Genomic DNA, 26,190 nt, shown 5'->3' with positions numbered 1-26,190 from the left:
CAACTACTTCCTAAGAAATTTTTGATTGGTGTTGCAAGGTTACTTTCAATTCAGTTGTTAGACTTCAGGGGATTGTTATCGCAGTTACTTAATGTAAGGACCATTGGTAAGGAATTTTCAGATAGTTGTTACGTTTGTTAAGAAGCAGAAATTTAGATGTGATACATTAGTTAATTCATCAAAAAAATATAACCCATGACAGTTGAGAATGGTACACTGATACCAGAGAACAAACAGGCAGTTGGCATGGACTATCGATCTCATTAAAGTTGTGAAAAGTAGCATCCTACTGTATAATTGAAGTGATGGGGTCTGTTACCTGGGTCCTCTCTCAGTCCTCTTTGGTCTGTCTTCCTTCTGGAAAAATAAAGCTCCTGAGGAGGATTGCCCTCTAACTCAGACAATTGTTGATATACTCTATTTCTAGTGGCTACGTAGTGAGGAGCTGGAGGAATGCAGCAGCTGGGCAACATCAGAGGAGCAGGAATGCTTACGTTTCTTCAGAAATCTTCTGAAGAAGGGTCCCGACCTGAAACATCAACATTCCTTCTCCTCTGATACTGCCTGTCCTGCTGTGTTCCTCCAAATCCACACTCTGTTGTCTCTGACTCCAGCATCTACAGTTTTTGCTATCTCTATTTCCAGTTTACGCTGTATCAATTAGCAATTTGAACTCTTCTAGCCAATGGACATGGGACAGCTACTCGTGAAGTCAGAATAACCAATTCCTAATTGCCCCCTTCATCTGAAGGTTAGCTTTCATTCTTTTTGGGAACAAAACTTTTATTTTCCTAACCACTGCAATGATAACGAGAACAGATGGTACCATGCAATTATTTGGGGAATGTTGTGGACTTGGTGATTTGTATTGTAACCTTCCATTGAATTGATTCATTTTAAAAGCTGAAAATAATATTTTCAAGAACAAAGACATTTTAAACATCGTACAAATTTAAGTGTTCAGTAACAGCATTTCCTAAAAATAACCAACGTGACTTCAAGCTCTACAGAGTTGAAATAAAATGTCTGTCTTTCATTTAAGTCATAGTGCTTTCCTTAGGAATACAGATATTTCATCTGGAGATAAGAATAATGTTTGAAAATGGTTTGATTGACTAGGCGGTTCAGCTGTTTTGTGTTAAGAATATATTAATCATCTTGCTGAGATACCTTACCTGTTTCAACTTTAATGACCAGTGTTACAACCAGGATGAGAAGAGTGAACTCTCTCTGTTTCTAGCTTCATGACTCTACAGGTCACAATTTAATGTTAATTATTTTGCCTGGTTTCCAAAATGATCAATTGTATGCTTTATCTGGATTAGTATTGGTACAAAATTATACGTCAGCCAGGTTTCTTTAATAAACACAAAATTATTGAATTATTTTAACATGGAACTTTGCAATAAGATACAAAGATTAACAGTTGGTAATATAACAATATAAATGCTTACCACTCTCAATAACCCAAGAGCACACTTGTACATTCACAATAGGTAAAGGAAAAACGCAACAGCTTTTTCACTGCAGAGATTCACTTTGGAGAAACAAAACACATTTGACTGGTAATGATTAGTTCTTGAAGGAAAACCGTGTGAAAAGTTCAGATGCTTGGTTGATCATAGAGTAATAGAATCCCTACAGTGTGGAAATGGGCCATTCAGCCCAACAAGTCCACACCACTGCTCCGAAAAGCGTCCCACCTAGACCTATCCCCCTACCCTTTCCCTGTTACCCTGCATTTCCCATGTCTAATCCACCTAATTTCACACCTCTCAACACTACAGGAAATTTAGCATGGCCAATCCACCTAACCTGCACATCTTTGGACTGTGGGAGGAAACTGGAGCACCTGGCAGAAACCCATGCAGATACAGGGAGAATGTGCAAACTCCACACAGACAGTCACCCAAGGGTGGAATCGAACCCGGGTCCCTGGCGCTGTGAGGCAGCAGTGCTAACCACTGATATTCCAGCACATACAGATCACAAGATGTGCACTTGTCTCTGTGGTCTTAGCAGGCGCAGCTTGCTTAGAAAATATGGTATCAAGAAAACTTCCAAACACACTCTTAAGAGAATAATCAGCTTTCATACTGGACTTTAAAGAAGGGTGAAAGGCAGGGAGATTAGCTGGGCAGCCTTTTCCTCAGTAGGCTTCTTCCCTAAATGATGTCCAAAGCAATATTCAATCAAGACAGACATAAAACTGTTGTGGTTGATTCCTAAGAGCTGAGTCCAAGAAAATCATGGAAGTTGTGTTACCAGAAGTGTCTTTTTAAAACATTGTTCAGTGTGCCCTTCCATTGACCTTTTAAAAGAAAACAGACTGCTACAAAACTTGAAATAAATACATTTTCACAATCCTGAAAAATGATGAAGCCTTCATAATAAAACACAAGTTTGTTTTACAATGTTAATTGCATTACCCTCGGTGTAACAGCACAACATTGAACAGATAATATTTCATTTTGGCTCCTGGATTGTGTTTTCGACAGTCAAAGTTTAGAAAGTTTTATCTTTGAAGTCTTGCTTACTGATAATTCTAAATGTAGAATATTGTACTTGAAACGAAATCATGATAATTTGATTTCTGACCCTTGTTACAATCCCAGCACAGCCTGCCAAATTAAAGGTATGATCTGGATGTGGACCAGTAGTTATTTATTGAAAGTTGATGCAGCTTATTCCTTAATCAGCGCACTCCCAGTCACCCCTCTACGAACCCCTGCCTCTAACAATCTCACCCACCACCCCACTCACCATTCCCCCAAACTCCAACCCCACTGAGTGCTTGCTCACTGCTCACCCAACCTGACCCATTCACCTGTCATTCACCCTCTGACCCACTCACCTCTCACCCACCAACTCACCTCACACACAATCTTCATCCCTCACTCATTCCTCATCTGCACTCTCACCTACTCCTCACCTCTACCCCCAATTCCCCTCATTTGACATCTACTCCCTGCACTCCACCCCTCACTCCTCAGACACTCCATACCTGGTACTCCCATATTTCTTCATCCACTCCCCACCCCCGACAACCTCGTTCCTCACCGACATCCCATCCCTCACCCTCTCTCTCTCCACCCACTCTCCACCCAGTCTCCACCACTCCCAACCATTCCCAACCCCCTCACTCCTTACTCACTCCCCATCCCTCATTCGTCTCGCATTGCCCATACCCTCACTCCTCATCCCACCCACCGCAAGTTAGTCACACACCCTGACAGTACCCTATGGCTGCTATTTGGCTAGTGTGCTATGTATTTTACATTGCTAGCCCATATGAACTAAATATTTTGTGTTGTTTTCAATCATGGCTTTATTATTTTGTAAGATATTTGAATAAATGTCTAGGCTGACTTTATTTATTCATCCTAATTACGCTGAAGGCGTTGCTGCTGGGCCACTACCTTCAACTTTTGCAGTGATGTAGATACATCTACAGTCCTATCAAGAAGGAGGTTTCAGTTTTTCATGGAGGAGAAGTGTGATATATTTCTAATTAGGATAATGTGTGATTTTGAAGTGAACTTGAAGGTGGTGGTGTTCCTATGTAACTGCTGACCTTGAACATAAGGGTGATTAGGGTCAGAGTTGAGGAGGTGATATCAGGGCGACTTGGTGAGTTGTTGTCGTGCATTGGGTGCATTGTGTACATGGTACATACTGCTTCATGTTACCATTTTATTGCATATCAGTGGTGGAGAGAGTGAACGTTGAAAGTGATTGAGATATCTATCAAGTGGGTTCCTTTGTCCTGAATGCCATTGAGCTTGACTTTTTTTTGCAGTGAACTCAACCAGGCAGTTGAAGAGTATTGCATGATACTTTTGACATGTGCCTTGCAGATGGTGGGCAGGCTTTGGGGAGTCAGGAGGTGAGGTGCTCGCTGCAGAGTTCTCAGTCTTTGATCTGCTGTTGTAGCCACAATATTTATATGGCTAGTCCAGTGCAGTTTTAAGTAAATGGTAACCCCCAGAATGTTGATGAAGAGGGATTCAGCAACAGTAATACCTTTGAATGTCAAGGAACTTTTCTTAGATTCTCTCTTGTTTAATGCTTCATATGTAGTTCACAATTAAATATTATTAGATAATTATGGAAGCTCAAAAATAAAATTCAGTGATCTGCCTTTATAAATGAGTTATGACTGTAGTTATAGTATGGTTAAAAGTTGAGTGAAAGCATGTTGTCATATTTTTGAGATATTGACCTAGTACTTTGCGTTACGGAGGCTTAAGTGACTGATGCATTCTGTGTAATTACTGTGATTCATGGGAAGTCTACTTCATTCAAGATAAATGGAGTTATTCTTAAATAGTTTTGACATGCCACAGCACCTGATTGAAAAATCTGGGCTGCATGTATTGTCAGGTAAGCTATCAATCAAGTTCAAATATGTCACTGACTTGGGTGAAACATTTACAGAAATTAATGTGTGCAGTTTATATTCATGACAGATAATTAAAATTACACTGTGCATCTCTAACTAGCTTTGTAATCTCAGTTCACAAACATTTGGTATTACTGTATGCCATTTATGGAAATAGCTTGTCATAAAGAATTATCACTTCACATAACTAAATGAAAATGTTTGTGACAGCTTGCATTCCTTCAGAAAGAAAATTATTACTGAATATCTTACACTCAGTTTAAAAACTTTCATAGTTCTCCTTTATTTCAGCTGCTTTCGAAACATGGATATTTTAATCAAGAAAATACTGAAGGATCTTAATTCAAGGCCAATTGTAAATCGTGAAAGTTATGTTTGAAACTTTGATTAATTTATTTCATGGAAGGAATCAGACTGTGGAATAGGCTGTATTTGTTACCAGTGCATTTTTAGTGGGTGAACTTACAGCCCATAGAGCGCCTGTGTCATTATGGCCAACCTGTCCTTTTGAACTACATGTCTAATTGTCTTTGACATGTTGTTGTAGAATTTGCAGCTCCTGGGCAGCACGGAGGGTGCCCAGTGAGATTAAGAGAAGGAAGCCAGTGGATGATGGGGTGTCAGTGTTGGTGCTGGGAGGTTGGTAGCAGGACAGCAAAGGGAGCAGCAAGGGAGGTGGCCAATGTGTTGACAAGTGAGAGGCAGCAATAATGGCGCACCACTTTAGGTTCTGATTTCAGTATGATGTGGGTGTTCAATGTGATGTGGGATGTCAATGGCACTCAGTTCCTGGTAAAGTTCATTAGCAGGAGATACATAATTTTGGAATATGTAACTAAATCCATTTTCAAGGAAACTACAAAGTTGTATTTGAAGGTAAAATGAATGGACAAACTGTGGCAAATGGATTTTAATTCAGGCAAATTTATGGGAGGTGATCCATTGCAGACCTAAAAAGGATTGGACTGAGTACTTTCTAAATAGTGAAAAACTAGAAATAGTGGAGGTCCAAAGAGACTTGGAGGGCCCAGGTACATGAATAATTAAAATTTCATGAATGAATATAGAAAATAATCAAAAAGGCTTGTGGGATATTGGCCTTTATATCTGAAGACCCAGAATATAAGGTTTATGAAATGCCACAACAAGATAAAGCCCAGGTTAGATCACAGCTGACGCACTGAGCAGTTCTGGAACCTACACCCTTGGAAGAAAATAGTTGCCTGGAGGGAGAATAGCCAAGGTTTGCCTGAGTGTGATCTCAAAGAGTTAAATTGCAAGAAAAGATTGCACAAATGGTTTGTATTCCATAGAATTTAGAGGAGTAAGAGAGAATTAAATGAAACTTTTCAATTTATGAAGAGAAACAGTTCTCCCGATTTATCCTATCTCCAGTGGTTTGGAAGTCTCTGACTTGTGTAAAGACTGTGTCTTTACCTTTTTGTGCTTTTTAAAATTGTGGGCTGAAATGGGGGAAAACTGTTTTCAGGTCAGTGTTTTAAAGGATGGCTACTTGTTTTGAAAAGTAAGTAACTTGACACTTACGGCAAGCATTGTGTAACAAGCTGTTTGAATTGAAGCAATAATTGAAGTGATTGCAGACGATTCGGAGCTGAGGGGGTTCTGTGTCCAGATGCAGCAGGGTGGCAACAACAAATTGCTGAGGTCCGTGGACTAGTATAAATTGTTGCTTATAAAAGTTAACAACTGTGCAATTGGTTCTCGGGTAACTGAACACCTTAGGGCTGAGAACAAGAGAGAGAAGCATCTTGACCTCCAATAGCACAAAAGTTGTCTCTCAGTTCTTTGCAGTCAAAACCCATTTTAAACCAGGAGAAAACCAGTAGTAATCTGTAATTTTTGACTGATAAATCAGAAACCTTTTATAAGAGAACCAATCATTTGTTTCTCTTGTAAACAAGTGAAAGCATCTGAAGTAAAATGACTGAAAAGTAGCATTCCGACCATCACGGGAATCATTGATGCAACAACTCAGAGATACCCATGCCCCTCTAGAACCTTCCTCCTCTGACCTCCAACCACTCTCCCAACTGCACCATCTGTTGTGTATTTGGTATTCCTTCTGACCTTCTGCTGTCTAATGCTGAACTTTCTGTACTTAGCAAAGGTCTTAGTTTTGTCCTTCTGCATCCCCGCCATAATGAATTTTGGACATGACACGATATTGAACTTTTCTTCCATTGTCTTCAACCTTGTCTCCATTTCTTTGGACAAGAGTCCTTTCCCATTTTTGCAGCAGCAGCGGGAGCAGTGAGAGCAAGGACCAGGGGGCTGCCATGAAGGTAAGTTAATCGTTTAAAAGCTTACCTTGTGAATAGGCAGAGTGCATGCTGAACAGGAGCGGACACGGGACAGCTGATTAAGTGAGGTAATATATTTGGGCGGTAGCTTTACCCGAAACACTACTTAGGTAGTGTCTCCCATCCATCCTCCTCCTCTAACCAAAAAAAAGGTTCTGAGCGCCGATTTGGTAAGGTTACTAGTTCTTTTTTTTTCAGAATTCAGAACAGCGGGAATGGATGTTAGGGCAGTTGCATGCTCCTCCTGTAGAATGTGGGAGGTAGGGGTCACCACTAGTGTCCCCACTGACTTCATCTGCGGGAAGTGCACCCAACTCCAGCTCCTCGGAAACCGCATTAGGGAACTGGAACTGGAGCTGGAGCTGAATGAACTTCGGATCATTCGGGAGGCTGAGGGGGTAATTGAGAGGAGTTACAGGGAGGTAGTCGCACCTCAGGTACAGGAAAAAGGTAGATGGGTTACAGTCAGGGGACGGAAAGGGAACAGGCAGACAGTGCAGGGATCCCCTGTGGCCGTTCCCCTCAATAACAAGTGTACCGTTTTGGATACTGTTGGGAGGGGGGACTTACCAGGGGTAAGCCATGGGGTACAGGTCTCTGGCACAGAGTCTGTCCCTGTTGCTCAGAAGGGAAGGGTGGAGAGGAGGAGAGCATTAGTCATTAGGGACTCCATAGTTAGGGGGACAGATAGGAGATTCTGTGAGAATGAGAGAGACTCGCGGTTGGTGTGTTGCCTCCCAGGTGCCAGGATCCGTGGTGTCTCGGATCGTGTTTTCGGGATCCTTAAGGGGAGGGGGAGCAGCCCCAAGTCGTGGTCCACATAGGCACCAACGACATATGTAGGAAAAGGGACGGGGATGTAAGGCAGAAATTCAAGGAGCGAGGGTGGAAGCTTAGAGCTAGAACAAGCAGAGTTGTTATCTCTGGTTTGTTACCCGTGCCACGTGCTAGCGAGGCAAGGAATAGGGAGACAGAGCAGTTGAACACGTGGCTCCAGGGATGGTGCAGGAGGGAGGGATTCAGATACCTGGATAATTGGAGCTCATTCTGGGGTAGGTGGGACCTCTACAAATGGGATGGTCTACACCTGAACCAGAAGAGTACCAATATCCTGGGGGGGAAATTTCCTAATGCTCTTCGGGAAGGTTTAAACTAATTCAGCAGGGGGACGGGAACCTGAATTGTAGCTCCAGTGTACAGGAGGTTGAGAGTAGTGAGGTCATGAATAAGGTTTCAAGGTCGCAGGAGTGTACCGGCAGGCAGGAAGGTGGTTTGAAGTGTGTCTACTTCAATGCCAGGAGCATCCGGAATAAGGTGGGTGAACTTGCAGCATGGGTTGGTACCTGGGACTTCGATGTTGTGGCCATTTCAGAGACATGGACAGAGCAGGGACAGGAATGGTTGTTGCAGGTTCCGGGGTTTAGATGTTTCAGTAAGATCAGGGAAGGTGGTAAAAGAGGGGGAGGTGTGGCATTGTTAGTCAAGGACAGTATTACGGTGGCAGAAAGGACGTTTGATGAGGACTTGTCTACTGAGGTAGTATGGGCTGAGGTTAGAAACAGGAAAGGAGAGGTCACCCTGTGGAGAGTTTTCTATAGGCCTCCGAAAAGTTCCAGAGATGTAGAGGAAAGGATTGCAAAGATGAGTCTGGATAGGAGCGAAAGTAACAGGGTAGTTGTTATGGGGGACTTTAACTTTCCAAATATTGACTGGAAACGCTATAGTTCGAGTACTTCAGATGGGTCAGTTTTTGTCCAATGTGTGCAGGAGGGTTTCCTGACACAGTATGTAGATAGGCCAACAAGAGGCGAGGCCACATTGGATTTGGTACTGGGTAATGAACCAGGCCAGGTGTTAGGTTTGGAGGTAGGTGAGCACTTTAGTGATAGTGGCCACAATTCGGGCCCTCAGCTGGGTCTGACCCATCTCCTGCACTTTAGCCCTCACCCTCTTTCTTCCCTGCAACAACAGTGATAGGGTCCCCCTTGTCCTCACCTACCATCCCACTAGCATCCACATCCTTCGGTTCATTAGCCACCATGTTCGCCACCTTCAGCGGGATGCCACCATCAGACACATATTCCCCTCCCCTCCCTTGTCAGCCTTCAGTCGGAACCACTCCCTATGGCATACCCTGGTCCATTCCTCTTTCACTCTCGACATGTCCCCACAATCTCATGGCATCTTGCCCTGCAATCACAGAAGGTATCACCCTTGTCCCTTTCCTTCCTCCCTCCTCACTATCCAATGCCCCAAACTCACCTTCCAGGTGATGCAGCGCTTTACCTGCACTTCACTCAATATAGCCTACTATATTCACTGCTCACAATGTGGTCTCCTTTACATTGAGAAAATGAAGTGCTGGCTGGGTGACTGAGGAGGTTTACCAGGATGTTCCCTGGTATGCAGGGTGCTAGCTATAAAGAGAGGTTGAGTAGATTAAGATTATTTACATTAAACAGATGGAGGTTGAGGGGGGACCTGATTGAGGTCTGCAAAATCATGAGAGGTATAGACAGGGTGGATAGTAAGAAGCTTTTTTCTCAGAGTGGGGGACTCAATTACTAGGAGTCACGATTTCAAGGTGAGAGGGGAAAAGTTTAAGGGAGATGTGCGTGGAAAGTTCTTTATGCAGAGGGTGATGGGTGCCTGGAATGCGTTGCCAGCGGAGGTGGTAGAGGCAGGCACGATAGCGTCATTTAAGATGTATCTAGACAGATACGTGAATAGGCAGGGAGCAGAGGGATACAGATCCTTGGAAAATAGGCAACAGGTTTAGATAGAGGATCTGGATTGGCACAGGCTTGGAGGGCTGAAGGGCCTGTTCCTGTGCTGTAATTTTCTTTATTCTTTGACTGCTTTGAGGAATGCCTACATTTTGTCCACAAAAAATACCCTGACCTTCCAGTCGCCTGCCAGTACCACTGTGTTCCCTGGCCAATACCTCTGTCTCAGGCTTGCTGTATTGTTCCAGTGAAGGTCAGCACAAGCTGGAAGAACAGCACCTCGTTTTCTTCTTCGGAATCCTGCAGCCTTCTGGACTTAATATCAGATTCAACAATTTTAGGGCTCGAGCACCTTTCCCCATGTCTTTTACCCCACCCCCACAGACCAGGCCTTGTTATCACATGGGCTGCTACCACACACTACCCATTGTCAGCTACTAATATTCCAATTAACAGCTTTTAATTCTCCTAGGCTGACCTTTATCCACTCCTTGGTCCAATTGTTTTTTCTCTCTCTTTAGGTTCTATTTCCACCTGTTGTTTACTCCTCACCCCTTCCCCTATCCCATCTTCTGTATAAATACCAACCTTATCCTAGTTACCGTCAGTTGTGAAGAAGTGTCACTAGACCCGAAATATAATTCTGATTTCTCTCCACAGGTGCTGGCAGACCTGAGGTTTTCGAGCAATCTTTGTTTGTTCAGAATCATAAGGATCATTTCAGCAATTCATGAACAGGAACCACTGAACCGTTTCCTAGAATTTCTCTGCTCATAATGTTTTATTCTGGTGTCTGTGTATGTGTTCGGGGCGAGTTAATAAGCGGATTAAAGCTTTTGTTTGTCATATGTAAATGGGTTTATACCTGTTTACCTGTAGCTCGAGTCTAATCACTTGTAAAAAATAGTGAATCTTATTAAGTACAGAAATCTGGTCCATGCTTTCTATAAATCTGAGTCTGAAAATCAGTTAAATTAGGGAGTTTTGTGCACTTGTTTTAAATTCTTTGACTTTTGTGATGCCTCTGGGAATAGCAGCTCTTAATTTCCAGCATGCTGCCCCAGTGAGAGGTAACACTTGAAGCCATTGTGTCAGAACTAGGACCTTTCAGGAATTAAATTGGAAAACACCCATGACATTAAGGGGATAGAAGATTGAAACTCCCTTCTGCAAAGAGCAATGTCAGAGCAATTGTATATTTTAAATCTAGGATTGATAGCTTTTTGTTATCCAAATGTTTTAAGGAATATGGCACAAAGCATCCACCAACCATGATCTCAATGGTAGAGCAAGTCTGAAAAGATTAAATTACCTGATTTTGCTTCTGTGTTAATAGTGTGTGGACATCATTTTTTTCAAAGCCATCATGTTGAAAGTTAGTTAAATTCTGAAAGAGCTCGGCATTAAATTTGTTTCTTGAAAGGTTCAAAACCTCACGTCAAAAGCAATAAACAGTTTGTCTGTTCAACCTGGTTATCGATAACCATTCACAGCCATTGTGATAGGACATTCCTGATCATTGAGCAGTGTTGTCTGCGGCAGACTCATCCCTCTAACAATAAATACTGAGGTAAAAATAACAGAAAATGGTTATATTCCGATCTCTAATCATTTTCTTGCCACTGCATTACTATTGTTATGATAGACTTTTGTTCTCACTCAAAAGGTTAAAGTGTGTAGGAGGGCAGTAAGAAGTTACATTGTTTGTGTGAGATATGAATATACCTGAGTGGAAATGTACCATTTTCATTATTTTGTATTCTTAAACGTGGACAGGATGCCCTGATTTAGTCTGATTGCTACTTGTTTTATATGCTTACTTGCTATCTCAGAATCACTGACGTCTCAATGGAGAATGAGGCCATCATCCCCTTATATTTGTACCAGGCCTGCAAATGAGCATCTTACTGTGTGCCATCCCCTTGCCTTCTTGTCAAAGCCTTGTATGTTGTTCCTTTTCAAGCAATTATCTAATTACGCTTTGAATTGTCGAATTTATCAGAGGTAATGAAACTTGTGATTTATATCTAGCCAACATTTTCACAGTTTGCCTTTAAAAATTGAGGTGTGTATCTATGGGCAGAAGCTATTCAGATGGCAATTTTTTATTTAGTTTTGTTATTTACGTAGATGATCTGGATGTGAATGTAAGGGATGATTAGTAAGTTTGCGGATGATACAAAATTAGGCGGTATCATCGATAGCGAAGAAAGTTATCAAAAATTACAGAGGGATCTTGATCAGATAGGAATGTAGGCTGAAGATTGGCAAATGCAATTCAATACAGATAAGTGTGAGGTGTTGCACTTTGGAAAGTCAAACCAAGGTAGGACTTTATATAGTAAATGGTAAGGTCCTGCGGAGTGTTGTGGAACAGAGGGACCTAGGAGTACAAATACATAGTTCACTGAAAGTGGCGTCACAGGTGGACAGGGTGTTGAAGAAGGCATTTAGCATGCTGGCCATCATCGGTCGAGGCATTGAGTAACGGAGTTGGGAAGTTATGTTACAGTTGTATAAGTCGTTGGTGAGGCCGCACGTGGACTGTTGTGTACAGTTTCAGTCACCCTGTTAGAGGAAAGACATAGTTAAACTGGAAAGTGTGCAAAGAAGCTTTACGAGGATGTTGCCAGGACGAGTAGGCCTGAGTTATAGGGACAGGTTGGACAGGATAGGACTTTATTCCTTGGAATGTAGGAGAATGAGAGGTGACCTTATTGAGGTGTATAAATCATGAGGGGCATAGATAGGATGAATGCATATAGTCTTTTTTTCCTAGGGATGGGGAATTGAAAACAAGAGGGCTTAGATTTAAGGTGAGAGGGCAAAGATTTAGGAAGGACCTGAGGGGCAGTTTCTTCACACAGAGAGTGATGTGTATATGAAATTGGCTGCCGGAGAAAGTGGTTCAGGCAAGTACAAAAGCAACATTTTAAAAAAACATTTGGGATAGGTACATGGATGGGAAGGGTTTAGAGGGATGTGGACCAAATGCGGGTAATTGGAACTAACTGAGTGGGCACCGTGGTCAGCATGGACCAGTTTGGGTTGAAGGGCCTGTTTCCATGCTGTATTACTCTATGACTCTATCATAAGAGGATGCTGTCATTACTTGTTTGGGTAGCGTTGTGTTATAGTTGGATAATATTTGTTTTTTTCTGTTTGTTCACTGGATATATGCATTTCTAGTGAGACCAGCATTCATTGCCCATCCTTAATTGTCCTTGAGAAGATGATAATGAGCAGCGCTCTTTAACCACTCTAGTTTCTGTCGTGTAGGTACATCAATAGTGCCAATATGAAAGAAATTTCAGGATTTTGACCCAGCAACAGTGAAGGAATGGTGATATTGTTCCAAGTTAGGATGATGTATGCCTGTGAGGGAAATTTTTAGTTAGGGATGTTCCCATGCATATGTTTCCTTGTCCTTTATAGGTGATGGGGATTGCAAGTTTGGAAAGTGCTGTTCAAAGACTCTTTTAGAGTTGCTGCAGTGCATCTTGCAGATGGTATTCACTGCTGCAACTGTGCGTCAGTATAGAAGAAGTGAATGTTGAAGGTGGTGGATGGGGTGACAATCAAGTGGGTTGCTTTATCCTGAGTGTTGTCACATTTCATGTTGGATCCACACTCATCCAGGAAGTGGAGAGTATTTTGTCACTGTGATAACTTGTTTCTTGTAGATGATGGACAGTTGTTGAGGAGTCCGGTGGTGAGTTATTTGCTACAAAATTCTGAGCCTCTGACCTGCAGTTATGGCCTCAGTATTTATATGCCTGGGTCAGTTCACTTCCTGGTCATTGGTGACGTTCAGAATGTTGACATTGGGGGATTCAGCAACGATAACGCTGTTAACTGTCAAGGCCAAATGGCTCCAATAACTCTTTCTTATTGGAGTTGGTCATTGTCTTGTTCTTTCATGGCACAAGTATTACTTGTAGTTATCAACCCAAGCCTGAATGTTATCCAGATCTTGCTACATGTGAACATGGACTGCATCAGGATCTGTGTATGCGAATGTTACTGAACATTGTGCAATCATTGATAAGCATCCCCACTTCTGACATTATTATGGAGGGAAGGCTATTGGTGAAGATGGTTGGGCGTAGGGCACTAACCTGAGGAACTCCTGCAACAATGTCCCAGGATGAATTGATTCATCCCCAACAACCACAAGCACAGGAAAGCTTCTAAATTCCAGCGAGGACCCTATACAAAAGTTACTGGTGCCATTTTAACAACAGTTCCCTTAATATAGTAGCAAAGAAAATTCAAATCCTATCAATTGCCACCTTGGTACAATTAAATAGTTGAATTTTTGAGATTTAAAGGTTAGGAGATGAAACTTAGGCTAATGGTTAGTTAAATTGAAATTGAAATGACAGAGACAGATGATGATTGCATTAACCAAACACATAATTAGAAGGTAAGAATAAATTATTAAAGTCTGAAGTCTGTTTATGAACATTGTGTCAATTAGGAAAAATATAGCAACTAGGAGCAGGAGTAGGCCATTCGTCCCTTTGATCCTGCTGCACCATTCAATAGGATCAAGGCTGATCCTCAATCTCGGTGCCATATTCCTGATTCTAGACTCCCCAACCAGGGGAAAAAAATCATCCATGCATCTAGTCTCTCTAGCCCTGTTAAAATTTTATATATTTCAATCAGCTCTCCTCTCATCTTTCTATACACTCGTGAATACTGGCCCAGCTGAACAAAACACTCCTTATAGGACATTCCCTTACCTGAGCTCTGTGTCTTCTATTAATTAGCCAATCTTCTACTTCTGGAAATCCAAATATATTACATGCACAGCTTCCCCTTTTTCCACCCTGTTACCTTCTCAGAATTTTCTAATAAATTTGTCAGGTATGATTTCCGCTTTGTGACCCTCCTTGATCATATTATATATTTTTACATCCATTGCTATTGCATCCTTTATAATAACCTCTTAACATTTTTCCAATAAAAGATGTTATGCTAACTAACCCTTTTTTTAAAATCCTTTTTTGTCTCCTTCCCCTTTTAAATACAGGTGTTACATTGGCAGTTTTCCAGTCCTGTGAGGCCCTTCCAGATCTAAGGATTCTTGGAAGATTACTACCAGCACAACCACTGCCTCTGTAACTACTTCTTTTACCATCTTGGAATGCATCCAGTCAGGTCCAACAGAATTGTTGGACTTTAGCCCCATTAGTTTCTCCAGCACTTTTTCCTTTAGTGATAGTTATTTTATTTCCTCTCCTCTTTTTGCCCCGATATTATTTAGTATTTTTGGAATGCTATTGGTGTCTTCTGCTGTAAAGACGGATGCAAAGTATTTATTCAACTCATCTGCCATTTCCTGGATTCCCTTATTGTTACCCCAGCCTGTAAGGTGCGTGTGATCACTTTGGCCTCGCTCTCTCTCGATAGCACAGGAACAGGCCCTTCCGGCCACCAAGCCAGTGCCAATTCCTAGTCCTTATTTAGACTCACTACTTATTGCTCATGAGCTGTGTCTATCAAGATACACTGTAATTGAAAGAAGCTGTTACTATCCACCCTGATATTGCTTGCAAAGTATTATATTGCAAACTTTTACAACTTTCCTAATCCTCTTTGCTGCATTTGTATGTTTTTTCTCATTTGATGCTATTGTTATCGACCAGACCAAATCCCCTCAAAATATATTAAGAAGATAGCCTAGACCCTGACTTTTTCTTATTTTGAAGATCAATATAAGGTGTTGCATTCTGCAATTTGATTGGTCAAACTACTCGACATTAAGCAATGATGCAATGGTGCTAGTGTTGGACTGGGGTGAACAAGGTCAGAAATCACACGACACCAGGTTATAGTCCAACAGGAACAAAAACAAAGTTGCTGGGAAAGTTCAACAGGTCAGGCAGCATCTGTGAAGAAAAAAATCAACGTTGACGTTTCGGGTCCGGTGACCCTTCAGAACTCAGAGTGTGTGTGCATGTTTCTGTGCTTGAGAGACAGTGTGTGTCTGAGAGGATCTGTGTGAGAGTATGTATGTGTGAGTGTGTGTATTTATGCGTGTGTGTGAGTGCATAGTCTGAGTTCTGAGGAAGGGTCACCAGACTGGAAACGTTAACTCTGACTTTCTTCTTCACATTTGCTGTCAGACCTGCTGAGCTTTTCCAGCAACTTTGTTTTTGTTCCTGATTTACAGCATCCGCAGTTCTTTCGGTTTTTATTATAGTCTGACGGGTTTATTTGAAAACACAAGCTTTCAGAGCGTAGCCCCTTCGTCAGGTGAAGTGAGAAAGAAGCACGCAGAACACAGAATTTATGAATAAAGGACCAAAGGGTTACACCACTGATGAGGATATATTAAACAAACCTAAGATACTGTTAAATCTTTAATCAGTTAAAAGGTTTTAATTGATTAATATGTATATGTAAATCCACAAATTTCTTTCAAGTCACTGTCCTGAGTGAACAAAAGGTTTTATCAGTGTAAGGAAGAGGTGACATTTTAGGTTAGACAGTACACGTTAGGTTGAGGCCTTGTTTAAAATCTGTTTCTTTTGTTTTGGAGTCAGACTATGCACTCACGCATAAATATATAGACACACAGGCACACACACCCCTATACACTCTCACACACACACTCTCAAGCACAGAGACGCGCGCACACTCTCTCTGGCTCTCCCTTTCTCTCTCACACACTCACACACACACACTCACACTCACACTCACACTCTCTCTCTCCCCCTCCCTCTCTCTCCCACACACACATACACTACTTCACACACGCTGTTTCTGTCTCCTATACACACCCTCTCTTCCTCCCCCCCAACACACACTCATCTTCCACCCCCCCTACACACACACTCTCATACACACACCCACACACACACTTTCTCCCTGGCCCCCCTTTCTCTCACGTTCACACAAACACACACACACAAACACTCTCTCTCTCACACTCCTCCCACCACCACCACCCCCCCCCCCCCCCCCCCCCACCCCCCCTCCCCCCCTCCCCCCGCCCCCCCCTCTCTCTCACTCTCCCACACACACACACAAGCCCCACTTTCTCTCACTCTCTCACACACACCATACAAACACACTCTGTCTCACTCTGTCCCCACATCGCACGCGAACACACTTTCTCTCCCCCACCGTGTCTCTCTCGCACACACACACACCACACAAACACTCTCTGTCTCACTCTCTGCCTCCCCCACACGCACTCACTCACTCTCCTCACTCTCTCTGTCTCTGACACACACACTCACCTCGCTTGCTCACTCTCACTCACACTCACACTTTCCCACACACCCCATTCTATGGGGTGAATTTGCATTTGTAGATACAATCTATTTTGTTCAAAAAGCACACAGTCAGTCATTTTATAAATTCCTACTTTCGAAATTAAACCAGTCTGACTCCAAACCAAAACGTAAACAGATTTTAAACAATGCCTCGCACCTCACATGCACTGTCTGACCTAAAATGTCACCTCTTCTTTACACTGATAAAACCTTTAGTTCTCTCAAGACAGTGACTTGAATGAAATACAGGGATTTACATATACATATTAATCAATTAAAACCTTCTAACTGATTAAAGACTTAACAGCATCTTAAGTTTGTTTAATACATCCTCATCAGTTGCGTGACCCTTTGATCTTTTATTAGAAATTCTGTATTATGTGCTTCTTTCTCACTTCACCTGACGAAGGGACTACGCTCCAAAAGCTTGTATTTTCAAATAAACCTGTTGGATTATAACCTGATGTCATGTGATTTCTGACTTTAAGCAAAGCACACTTCATTTTTACACTACAGTTAAAATAGAAGGTAAAAATAAAAGAACTGGCTTAACTGTAACTATCGAAATGCGGAAGAAAATATACATATAAATATGTATATATAAACTAGTTCTAATTTACTCTTCCAAAATAGTAACGTCCCATAATAACACTCTTGGCAAAGGCAAATTCAGTGAAATAGATTGCCTTGCGTGCAATTCTAGCAGCAGGAAGAGAAGCCCAGCTTTTAGCTGTAATAGACAACGAAATGAGAGCTTCCACATCCAGCTTCAAGACTCCAGCAACTGCTGAAGGCTAAAACTAAAAACCCTGGATCTGTGGAAGCTTGACCTTACCATTCAAGCTGCTTCTATTGTTCCAACTTTTTAAAACCAAAACCCAAGTCCTCACAAGCTGTTTACTTTATTGGCTTTGAACACTTTACACCTCTGTCTCAACCTTTCTTCATTTAAAAAAAAAAGCCAGGACAGAATACACCTCTTGGTACCATAGCCGTAGTATTGTCACACTATCCTTATATTCCTTGGTTAACCGTGGTTGGTTTATCCCCATTTTGGAATTCTTCTTTCTCACTAGGATATACCTTTGTTGTAAACCATCACTACTTCCTAGAATACCACAATGAAGGACTCCTCCAGCAATGTCCTGGGGGTGAGACCTGCAAAACCATGAGTATTTTGTTTTAAGTTTCGTATGACCCCAACCAGTGGAGAGTTTTCCCTTTGATTTTCTTTGATTCCAGTTTTGTTGGAGCTACTTGATCCCATCCTCAGTCAAATGATGCTTTGATTTCAAGGATAGTCACTCTCACCACATCAATTTCAGGTCTTTGTCCATGTTTGGACCATTCTTCGTAATGACTTCAGGAGGCGAGTGACCCTGGCAAAACCTAAACTGACCATCAGTGGCCAAGTTATTCTTTTGCAAGTGCTGCTTGAAAGCAACGCTGATGACTCCTTCCAGTGATTTGCTGTTGATAGAGAGTAGACTGATAAGGTGGTAACTGGCCTGGGTAGATTTACTCTGCTTTTTGCGTGGAGGATCTGTACAGTTTTTCACATTGATGGGTCGGTGCCAGTGCCCTCGCTGTACTTAAACAGCTTGGGTAGGGGCATAGCTAGTTCTGGAGCACTTGTTTTTAGTATTATTTCCAGAACATTGTTAGGAATCATAGCCTTTGCAGTATCCAGTGCCTTCAGCCATTTCTTGATATCAGCTGGAATGAATCAAATTGATTGAAGAGTGGCACCTGTAATGCTAGGTGGTTTTCAGGAAAGGTCAAGATGAATCATCCACTTGGTACTTCTGGCTAAAGATGGATGCAAATGCTTCAACATTGTTTTTTCCATTTGCATGGATGCATTGGACTCCCCATCATTAAGGATAGGAATATTTGTGGAACCACTACCTCCTGTTTAACTGTTGACTACCATTCATGATTGGATGTGGCATAATTGCAGAGCTTAGATCTGGTCTGTTGCTTGTGGGATCACTTGGCCATTCTACTGCATGCTGCCTCTGCTGATTGGCATGCAAGTAGTCCACCAAACTTCATGTTGACTCCTCATTTGTAGATATGTCTGGTGCTGCTTTTGCTGTGCTGTCCTGCACTCTGGTGCTGCTTTTGCTGTGCTGTCCTGCCCGCTTCGTTGAACCAGGGTTGATCTCTGAGCATTGTGGTAATGGTAGAGTGAGTGATCCGTCAGGCCATGAGGTTGCAGATTATGGTTGAGTACAATTCTGCTGTTGCTAATGGTCCACAGTGTCTCATATATTGAGTTGCCAGATATGTTTAAACTCAGACCTATTTGGCATGGTGGTGGTGCCACACAATGGAGGGTAACCTCATTGTGAAGATGAAATTTGCAATGGTCACTCTTAGTGATAGAGCAACAGGTTGTTTGGTGAACATCCAGTCAATTAGATATTTCCCTCTTGTTGGCTCCCTCACCATTTTGCCGTGGATCCAATCTAGAAGCTATGTCCTTTCAGACTCAGTCAGCTCAGTTACTAGTGATGCTACTCCTGATGATGGACATTGACATTCCTCGCACAGAGTACATTCTACGCCCTTGCCACTCTTCCTCCAAGTGGTGTTTAGCATTAAGTACTATTCATCTACCAAGAGGGGTGCAGTAAATTGGTGGTAATCAGCAGTTGTTTCCTTGCCCATATTTTATCTTATGCCATTAGTTTTCATGGGGTCTAGAGTCAATGCTGAGTACTTCCAGAGTAACTCTGACCTGACTGTACACCACTGTGCTGCCACATTTGATGCATCTACCTTCTAGTGGTAGGGAACACATCCAGGGACGGTGGAGGTGTTGTCTATGACATAGTCTGTAAGGTATGATTCGATGAGTATGACTATGTCAGGCTGCTGCTTGACTAGCCTGTGAGACGGCATTGCAGGTGTACCTACAGAACATGGACTGCAGTGGTTCAAGAAAACAACTCACCTTCACCTTCTCAAGGCCACCAGGCTGGGCAATAAAGAGGAAAATAAAGAGGAAACAAAAACCGAAGCTGAAGAAGGGTCACTGGACCCAAAATGTTAACTCTGATTTCTCTTCACAGATGCTGCCAAACCTGCTGAGCTTTTCCAGCAACTTCTATTTTTGTTTCTGATTTACAGCATCCGCAGTTCTTTTGGTTTTCATGGTTAAAGAGGACTTTGCAGGGTCGACGAGGTGTTGCTGGTTTTATTTCTGGTGCCTAGGCTGATGCTAGATGGTATATCGGTTTCATTCCTTTCTATAGGCTTTGTGGCTGTTTGGTACAGCTGAGTGGCTTGCTGGACTATTTCAGAGTACAGTTATATGTCAACCACATTGCTGTAGTTCTGGAGTCATCCACAACCAGTTAGGGATGACAGATTATCTTTCTTAAAGGACATTAGTTAACCAGGTGGGTTTTAATGACAATTAACGATGGTTTCATGGTCACTATTCGACTAGCTTTTAATTTCAGATTTATTAATTCATTTAAATTCTAGAATGTTATTCAATTCTAAATATATCAATTAAAATAGAATCTGCTACAATATTGTCTTTGTAACTCAGTATTTATAATCATTTAAAAGTGACAGCAAACTGATGAGATTAAATAATTCACAACACTTGGTGCACAACAGGCCCTTGTACTAATACTCTTCCCAGCAATTAGGAATGTGCTGTGCAGAGCACAAACAGGCCACACACAAATAACATTCTGTATAAAATGCCTGGTTTCTCATTTGTAGGTCTTTTTAAAAGGCATTACACAGTCCAATAAGCCAGCTGCCTATATCAAGGTGTAGAGCTGGATGAACACAGCAGGCCAAGCAGCATCATAGGAGCAGGAAGGCTGACATTTCGGGCCTAGACCCTTCATCAGATGAAACTGGAGTTAAAGGGAAAATTGGATATTAGTCAACTAATAGAGGATGCTTTGGTTCCCACTAATTTTGTTCAATGTTTTACTTTTGTAAGGATGAACGTGAAGCAAGAGAAAGGGTGAAACGAGAACAGGATGAGGCGTACAGAGTTTCTCTGGAAGCAGATCGAGCTAAGGTTTGTTCATGCTTGTTTATTATCCATTTTAATGTATCTGGTAGGGCATCATTACATTTAAGATCTTCATCTTTTAAAAAATAATGTCGGGTTGATGTCAAGGATGCACCTGCAAAAATGTGTCTTAGTATTTTTATCAACAGAAAATTACGCAATCATTCAGACTGACCAGGGAAAGATCTTGTCAAAATTGTCTCTTTTTCAACTCATTTCCCTCTTATCAAAGTTGGTTTGGTATGTCTTTTTCTATAAGTTATTTTAGAACAAGTTCTGAAATTATCAAAGTTTGTTTTCAAAAATGTAGTTTCTGTCATTGACATTTCTTTGGATGTGAGCAACACTGATATTGCCAACATTTAAGAACGAGTGATAGATAGTCATCACATTGACATTGCAAGAAGAAATTTTTTTAAACACATCAGTGGTTGAAAGATTACTCCAGTATTTTCAAAATTTTTGTAAATAAAATTGCTGGTTTTTGGACTCAAAGAGCTCTTTTTATGGAGCAGAAAGATTCTGTGGAGAACTGAAAATGAAGGCTGGAACACAATTCCCAGATTCCCAACCTCGTTCCTGGGTTTTCTGGTTTTCACCAGAGCTGCTTTAAATGTGGCCTGAAAAGATAATCCTAACTGTCTGCAATTTTTGTGTTGTTGGGCTGGCTTTGAATGGATTTGTGGTTTGCAGCACCTCAGGGATGTCATGAACCATAGTCCAGATGGGGAATCATCTCAAAAAGTAAGTTCAAACGGTCTTGCCCATGTCTTATTATTATATTGAATTCCACTAAATTCCAATTCCCCTCCTATCTCCATGACAAACTATGGCCCATCCATGCCCATTCACCCACTGTATTGAACCAATTAACCTCATAGCAATGATAGGGCATGTTTTTATTTTTAAATATCTTCAAAACAAATTCATCCGCAACTTTTCAATTTCTTAAAATACTCTTCTCACTGTAGATTAATAAATGTGTTTATCATCCAAACCATGTAAAACATCTTTCGTGTAAGCTTCAGTAAGGTCTCCTCTCATTCTTTTACTCAGTTTCTTCTCGTACCCAGTGAACCTTCACTGGACTGCCTCCAATGTCAGTATATCTTTCTTTCCTTAGGTAAGGAGTCCAAAACTGTTTACACTATTCCAGCTATGGTCTGACTAATGGCTTGTTTCGTTTCGCAAAACTTCCCTACTTTTATACTCCAGTCCCTTTGAAATAAAAGCCAACATTCCATTTGCTTTCCCTATTACCTGCTGAAGCTGGTTGCTAACTTTTTTTATATTCAGTCTTGGGACACGGGCATCGCTGGCTGGGCCAACATTTATTACCCATCTCTAGTTGCTCTTGAGAAGATGGCAGTGAGCTGTCTTGAACTACTGCAGTCCACATCATGTAAGTGGACCCGCAATAGCATTAGAATTTTAGAATTAGATTTTGCTTACAGATGTACTGAAGTATAGGAATATGTGAGTACAGTGAAATGGTGTACAAAGTCACCATCCTTTAGCACCATCTTGGTTACAAAACCAGAATATGTATAAAAAAAGCAGAAATGAAAGAAAACTGAAAGGTAAGAAAAGGGAAGGAATTCCAAGGTTTTCACTCAGTGACACTGAAGGAATGGTGTTATATTTCTCAGTCAGAATGGTGAGGGCTTGGAGAACTTGCAGGTAGTAATGTTTCCACGTATCAGCTCCCTGTGTGCTTCTAAATGGATTAGTGGTCGTGAATTTGGAAGATGCTGTTTCAGAATTTTAGTGAATTTCTGCAGTGCTGATGATGGTACACATTTCTACAACTGAGTATCAGTGGTGGAGAGTGTATTTTGTACTGGATGGTGTCAGAACAGTCTGATAAAGGGTCAGTAGACTCGAAATGTTAACTCGGTTTTTCTCTCCCCAAATGCTGCTGGATGTGCTGATTTTCTCCAGTCGTTGACTGCTTTTGTTTCAAATCCCAGCATCTGCAGTTTTATTTACTATAATGATATTTAATTTTTATGAACTGAAAAGGAAAAACTCACCAGTATCAACCTAATAGATAACCTGTTACTTTTAAGAAAAGAGCAAAGAGAAGCACTGGACATCTAAACAAAAATTGACTTTATTCTTACTTTAAAGATTAGATATATTCACTAGTCCTTTGCACCAATCTGTTTAAGATGTCGCTGTGCTATGATTCTCATTGTGGGTAGGCCTCTCAATCCATATCTTTTATCCTCTTTCAATCACCTCTTGCTCTTTTGGTATTAGAAATGTCTGCATATTAAGTAAATTTTAAATTTAGTTTAATTTAAAATAAAATTCAAAATCAGAGGTTTACTAGTCTAAAACTGGAATAGAAAGTTTGTCTTGTGAGGAAAGGTTGGTCAGACTGAGCTTGTATCCCCTGGAGTTTAAAGGACTAAGAGGTGACTGGATTAAAAAATATAAGGTCATGAAAGGTCTTGATAGGGTAGATATGGTGAGGATGCTTCCTGTTATGGGAGATTCTAGAACTAGGGGTCTCTGTTTAAAAATGAAGAGTCATCTATTTTGAGACAGAGATGAGGTGAAATTCTTTCTCGTAGAAGGCGATTAATCTTTGGAACTGTTTCTGAAAAGGCAGTTGAAGAAGAGAGTCTTTGAATGCTTTTAAGGCAGAGGTGGAATGGATTCTTGGTGTGCAAAGGGGTGAAAAGTTATCAGGGTAGTCAGGAATATGGATTTGAACTTACAATCAGATCATTCGTGATCTTTTAAAGGTGGAGCAGGCTCGAGAAGCTGAATGGCCTACTTCTGCCCCTTGTTCATATGTTGTATGAATACTTGTGCCTTTGTGTCTATTAATCTGAAATAGAAGTTGAAATGATAAAATGATATTCTTGTTAAGTACTACATTTTTAAAGTGATATCTTAAATTGCTTTTAATTTCATGTGTTCAGATTCCAAATCTATTTTCTTTTACAAATCAGAGGGAAGCACAAGAAAGAGAAATAGCAGAACAGGTACGCCAAGAGCAGATTAAAAAAGAACAAGAAGAAGAGCGTGAGGTAAGGCTGCATCATTTAATCATATTTGCTCCTTGAACTATATGTAAACTTTCCTCAGGAGGTCTTGCCATTAATGATGTTTCAAAAACTTAATTATAAAGAAGTATCGTTCACCTTAATAAAGTTTTTTTTAAAAATTTCTTTCTATGTTTAAAATTGTTTGCTTTAACAATTAGTGCCCTTGTCACCATCAGAAGAAGCTGTTTTGGCGAAGTATATAAGGGAGGGAACTGAATTAACATGGATTAAAAGTTGCTTCTCTATCCACTTTACAGCACCTTTAACATGATGAAACATCCCAAAGCACTTCACAAAGCAATACAAGACAAAGTATGAGACTGAACTACATAAGATATTAGGTCAGATAGCTTGAGCAATCTTTACATTGCTTTAAGAAGTTTCTTAAATAAGGGAAACAAGTTAAACAAGTGTTGGGAATAAATTGCAGAGTTTGGTTCCTGAGCAATAAAAGCAAGACCACCAATGATGGAACAACTATAACTGGGAATGTGCAATAAGTCAGAATTAGAAAAGTAGAGATGTCTCAGCTGTAGGGTCCGAGGAGTTTGCAGGATAGGAAGGACAAGGTCATGGAATGATTCAGAAATAAGAACGGACATGGCTGGTAATGGTGATCTTAGGACACATGGCAGGTTAAAAAACAGGTATCAGATTTTAGATGACCTCAAGTTTATGGAGGATAGAATGTAAAAGATCAGTCAGGAATTTATTTGGAATAGTCAAATCTAAATGAAATCATTGCACAGATGTTTCAGAAGGAAATGAGCTGATTCGGGAGTGAAGTTATGCAATATTGCAGAAGTGGATATAAGCAACATTAGTTATGGTGCGAACATCAACGCTCTCAACCAGTACAAATCTTCGTTTTCAACTTGTATTGATATTCATGAAAATTGTCCTGATAAGTGCAACATGAAAAGTATGGACAAAAGGTGCACTTTTTCAGCAAGTCAGTCAAGTTCCCCACTGACAAATGACTGTTTCTTTGCTTGCATTCTGAAGGCAGATATCCAGCCATTCAAACTTCATCAAGCGCACCTTTTGTTCCAGTAAAATAATGAATTGTTCACACTGGAACATCTTTTGTTTCTCTGCTTTTCCCATTATCATTCACTTTGGCTTTTGTACCATGAAATATTTTCTTGTGTAATTTCTTCTGCCTTCCGCTTTCATTGTTCTTTCCTTCCTCAACTCCTTTTCGTTTGCTCAGTTCGGTTTTCTCAGTTCTTGTGCAAGGTTATCAACCTGAAATATTAATTATCTCCACACATGCCTCCTGGCCTACTAAGCATTTCCAGAATTTTCTGTTGTTTTACTTGTGTGTATATATTATATATATAAAATATATCTTATGTGTCACCAAGGATGGGTATTTTCATGCAGCAGTTCAGGAGAAAAAATGGATGGTTAACTGGGAATGTTGTGCTGTTCGTAAAACATAGAAATGGAGAGGCTCTTTGGCCCATCAAGTCTGGACCGTTAAAGTGTACTACTACCAACATTAACCCACTTTCCATACCTTACAATATCCTTTTATTGTCACGTGTACTCCATTGTAGGAGTACAGTGAAAAGCTTTTACAATGTCTGCTTTCTTATGGTGACATCTTAGGTACAAGTGGCTCGGTACTATTCTTGGATACAGCAGAGGAATAAAAGTAGTTGCGTTACTTGCAGAATTAAAAAGTAAGTTTAAAAATAGGACATCATTAAAAGGTTGACATTACAGTAAGGTAGGAAATTTCAAATAGACATTACCGTGTAGCAGCTCAGCTCAGGGCCTCTGCATGTGGTGTGACTGCTGCGCAATACCCCAGTCCAGCAGCCATCCTCAGTCTGCTCCAAGCCCCAGACCGCTCCGTACCAGCACTCAGCTGCTTCAATGTAGGTGCCAGGGTGGTGACCATGTGCTGCCCAGGACTCACTGCCTGCGTGATGCTTAGGGGCTGCTTCCTTGTGCTGCTGTAAGGCTTGTAGCCCATGCGCTGCTCCAGAGCTCATTGCCCGTGCTGTTCCGGGGCTCGTAGTCCACGTGCTGTACCAGGGCTCGCTGCTCCGGGGACTTGCTGCCAGTGCCTGCCGCTGCACCAGGATTTGCCTCTGGTGCTAAGGGGAGAGAAGAAGAGAAAAAGAGAGAATAAAAATTAAAAGGAAAGAAAAAGAACAGGCGGAACAGAGGAGCTCCGGCAGGAGTGTCCTACTCTGCCACCATCTTGCAACTATGGCCCACACTATGCTGAAAGCCTTGAATGTTATGACACTTCAATTGTTCTTCCAAGTACTTTTAAATGGTTGTGATGTGTGCCACCTCAGCTACTCTCCTAGCCAGTGCATGCCAGACCCCTA

At 41.3% G+C, this 26,190-nt stretch overlaps 1 protein-coding gene across 1 annotated transcript in view; it reads left to right on the top strand.

The window, feature by feature from the left end:
- Positions 1-26,190, top strand: part of LOC109924749 (FAS-associated factor 1) — a 142,977-nt gene that overhangs the window by 45,237 nt on the left and 71,550 nt on the right. Inside the window, exons 4-5 of the mRNA XM_048601578.1 lie at positions 20,709-20,789; positions 23,747-23,824. Of these exons, the coding sequence (XP_048457535.1) occupies positions 20,709-20,789; positions 23,747-23,824 (159 nt within the window). The remainder of the gene's footprint in view (positions 1-20,708; positions 20,790-23,746; positions 23,825-26,190) is intronic.

The sequence above is a fragment of the Rhincodon typus genome, chromosome 10 (genome assembly GCF_021869965.1).
Source record: "Rhincodon typus isolate 14 chromosome 10, sRhiTyp1.1, whole genome shotgun sequence".
NCBI classification, from domain to species: domain Eukaryota; kingdom Metazoa; phylum Chordata; class Chondrichthyes; order Orectolobiformes; family Rhincodontidae; genus Rhincodon; species Rhincodon typus.
The sequence above is the reverse complement of the archived record's forward strand: the minus strand, read 5'-3'. Positions and strand labels throughout refer to the sequence as shown.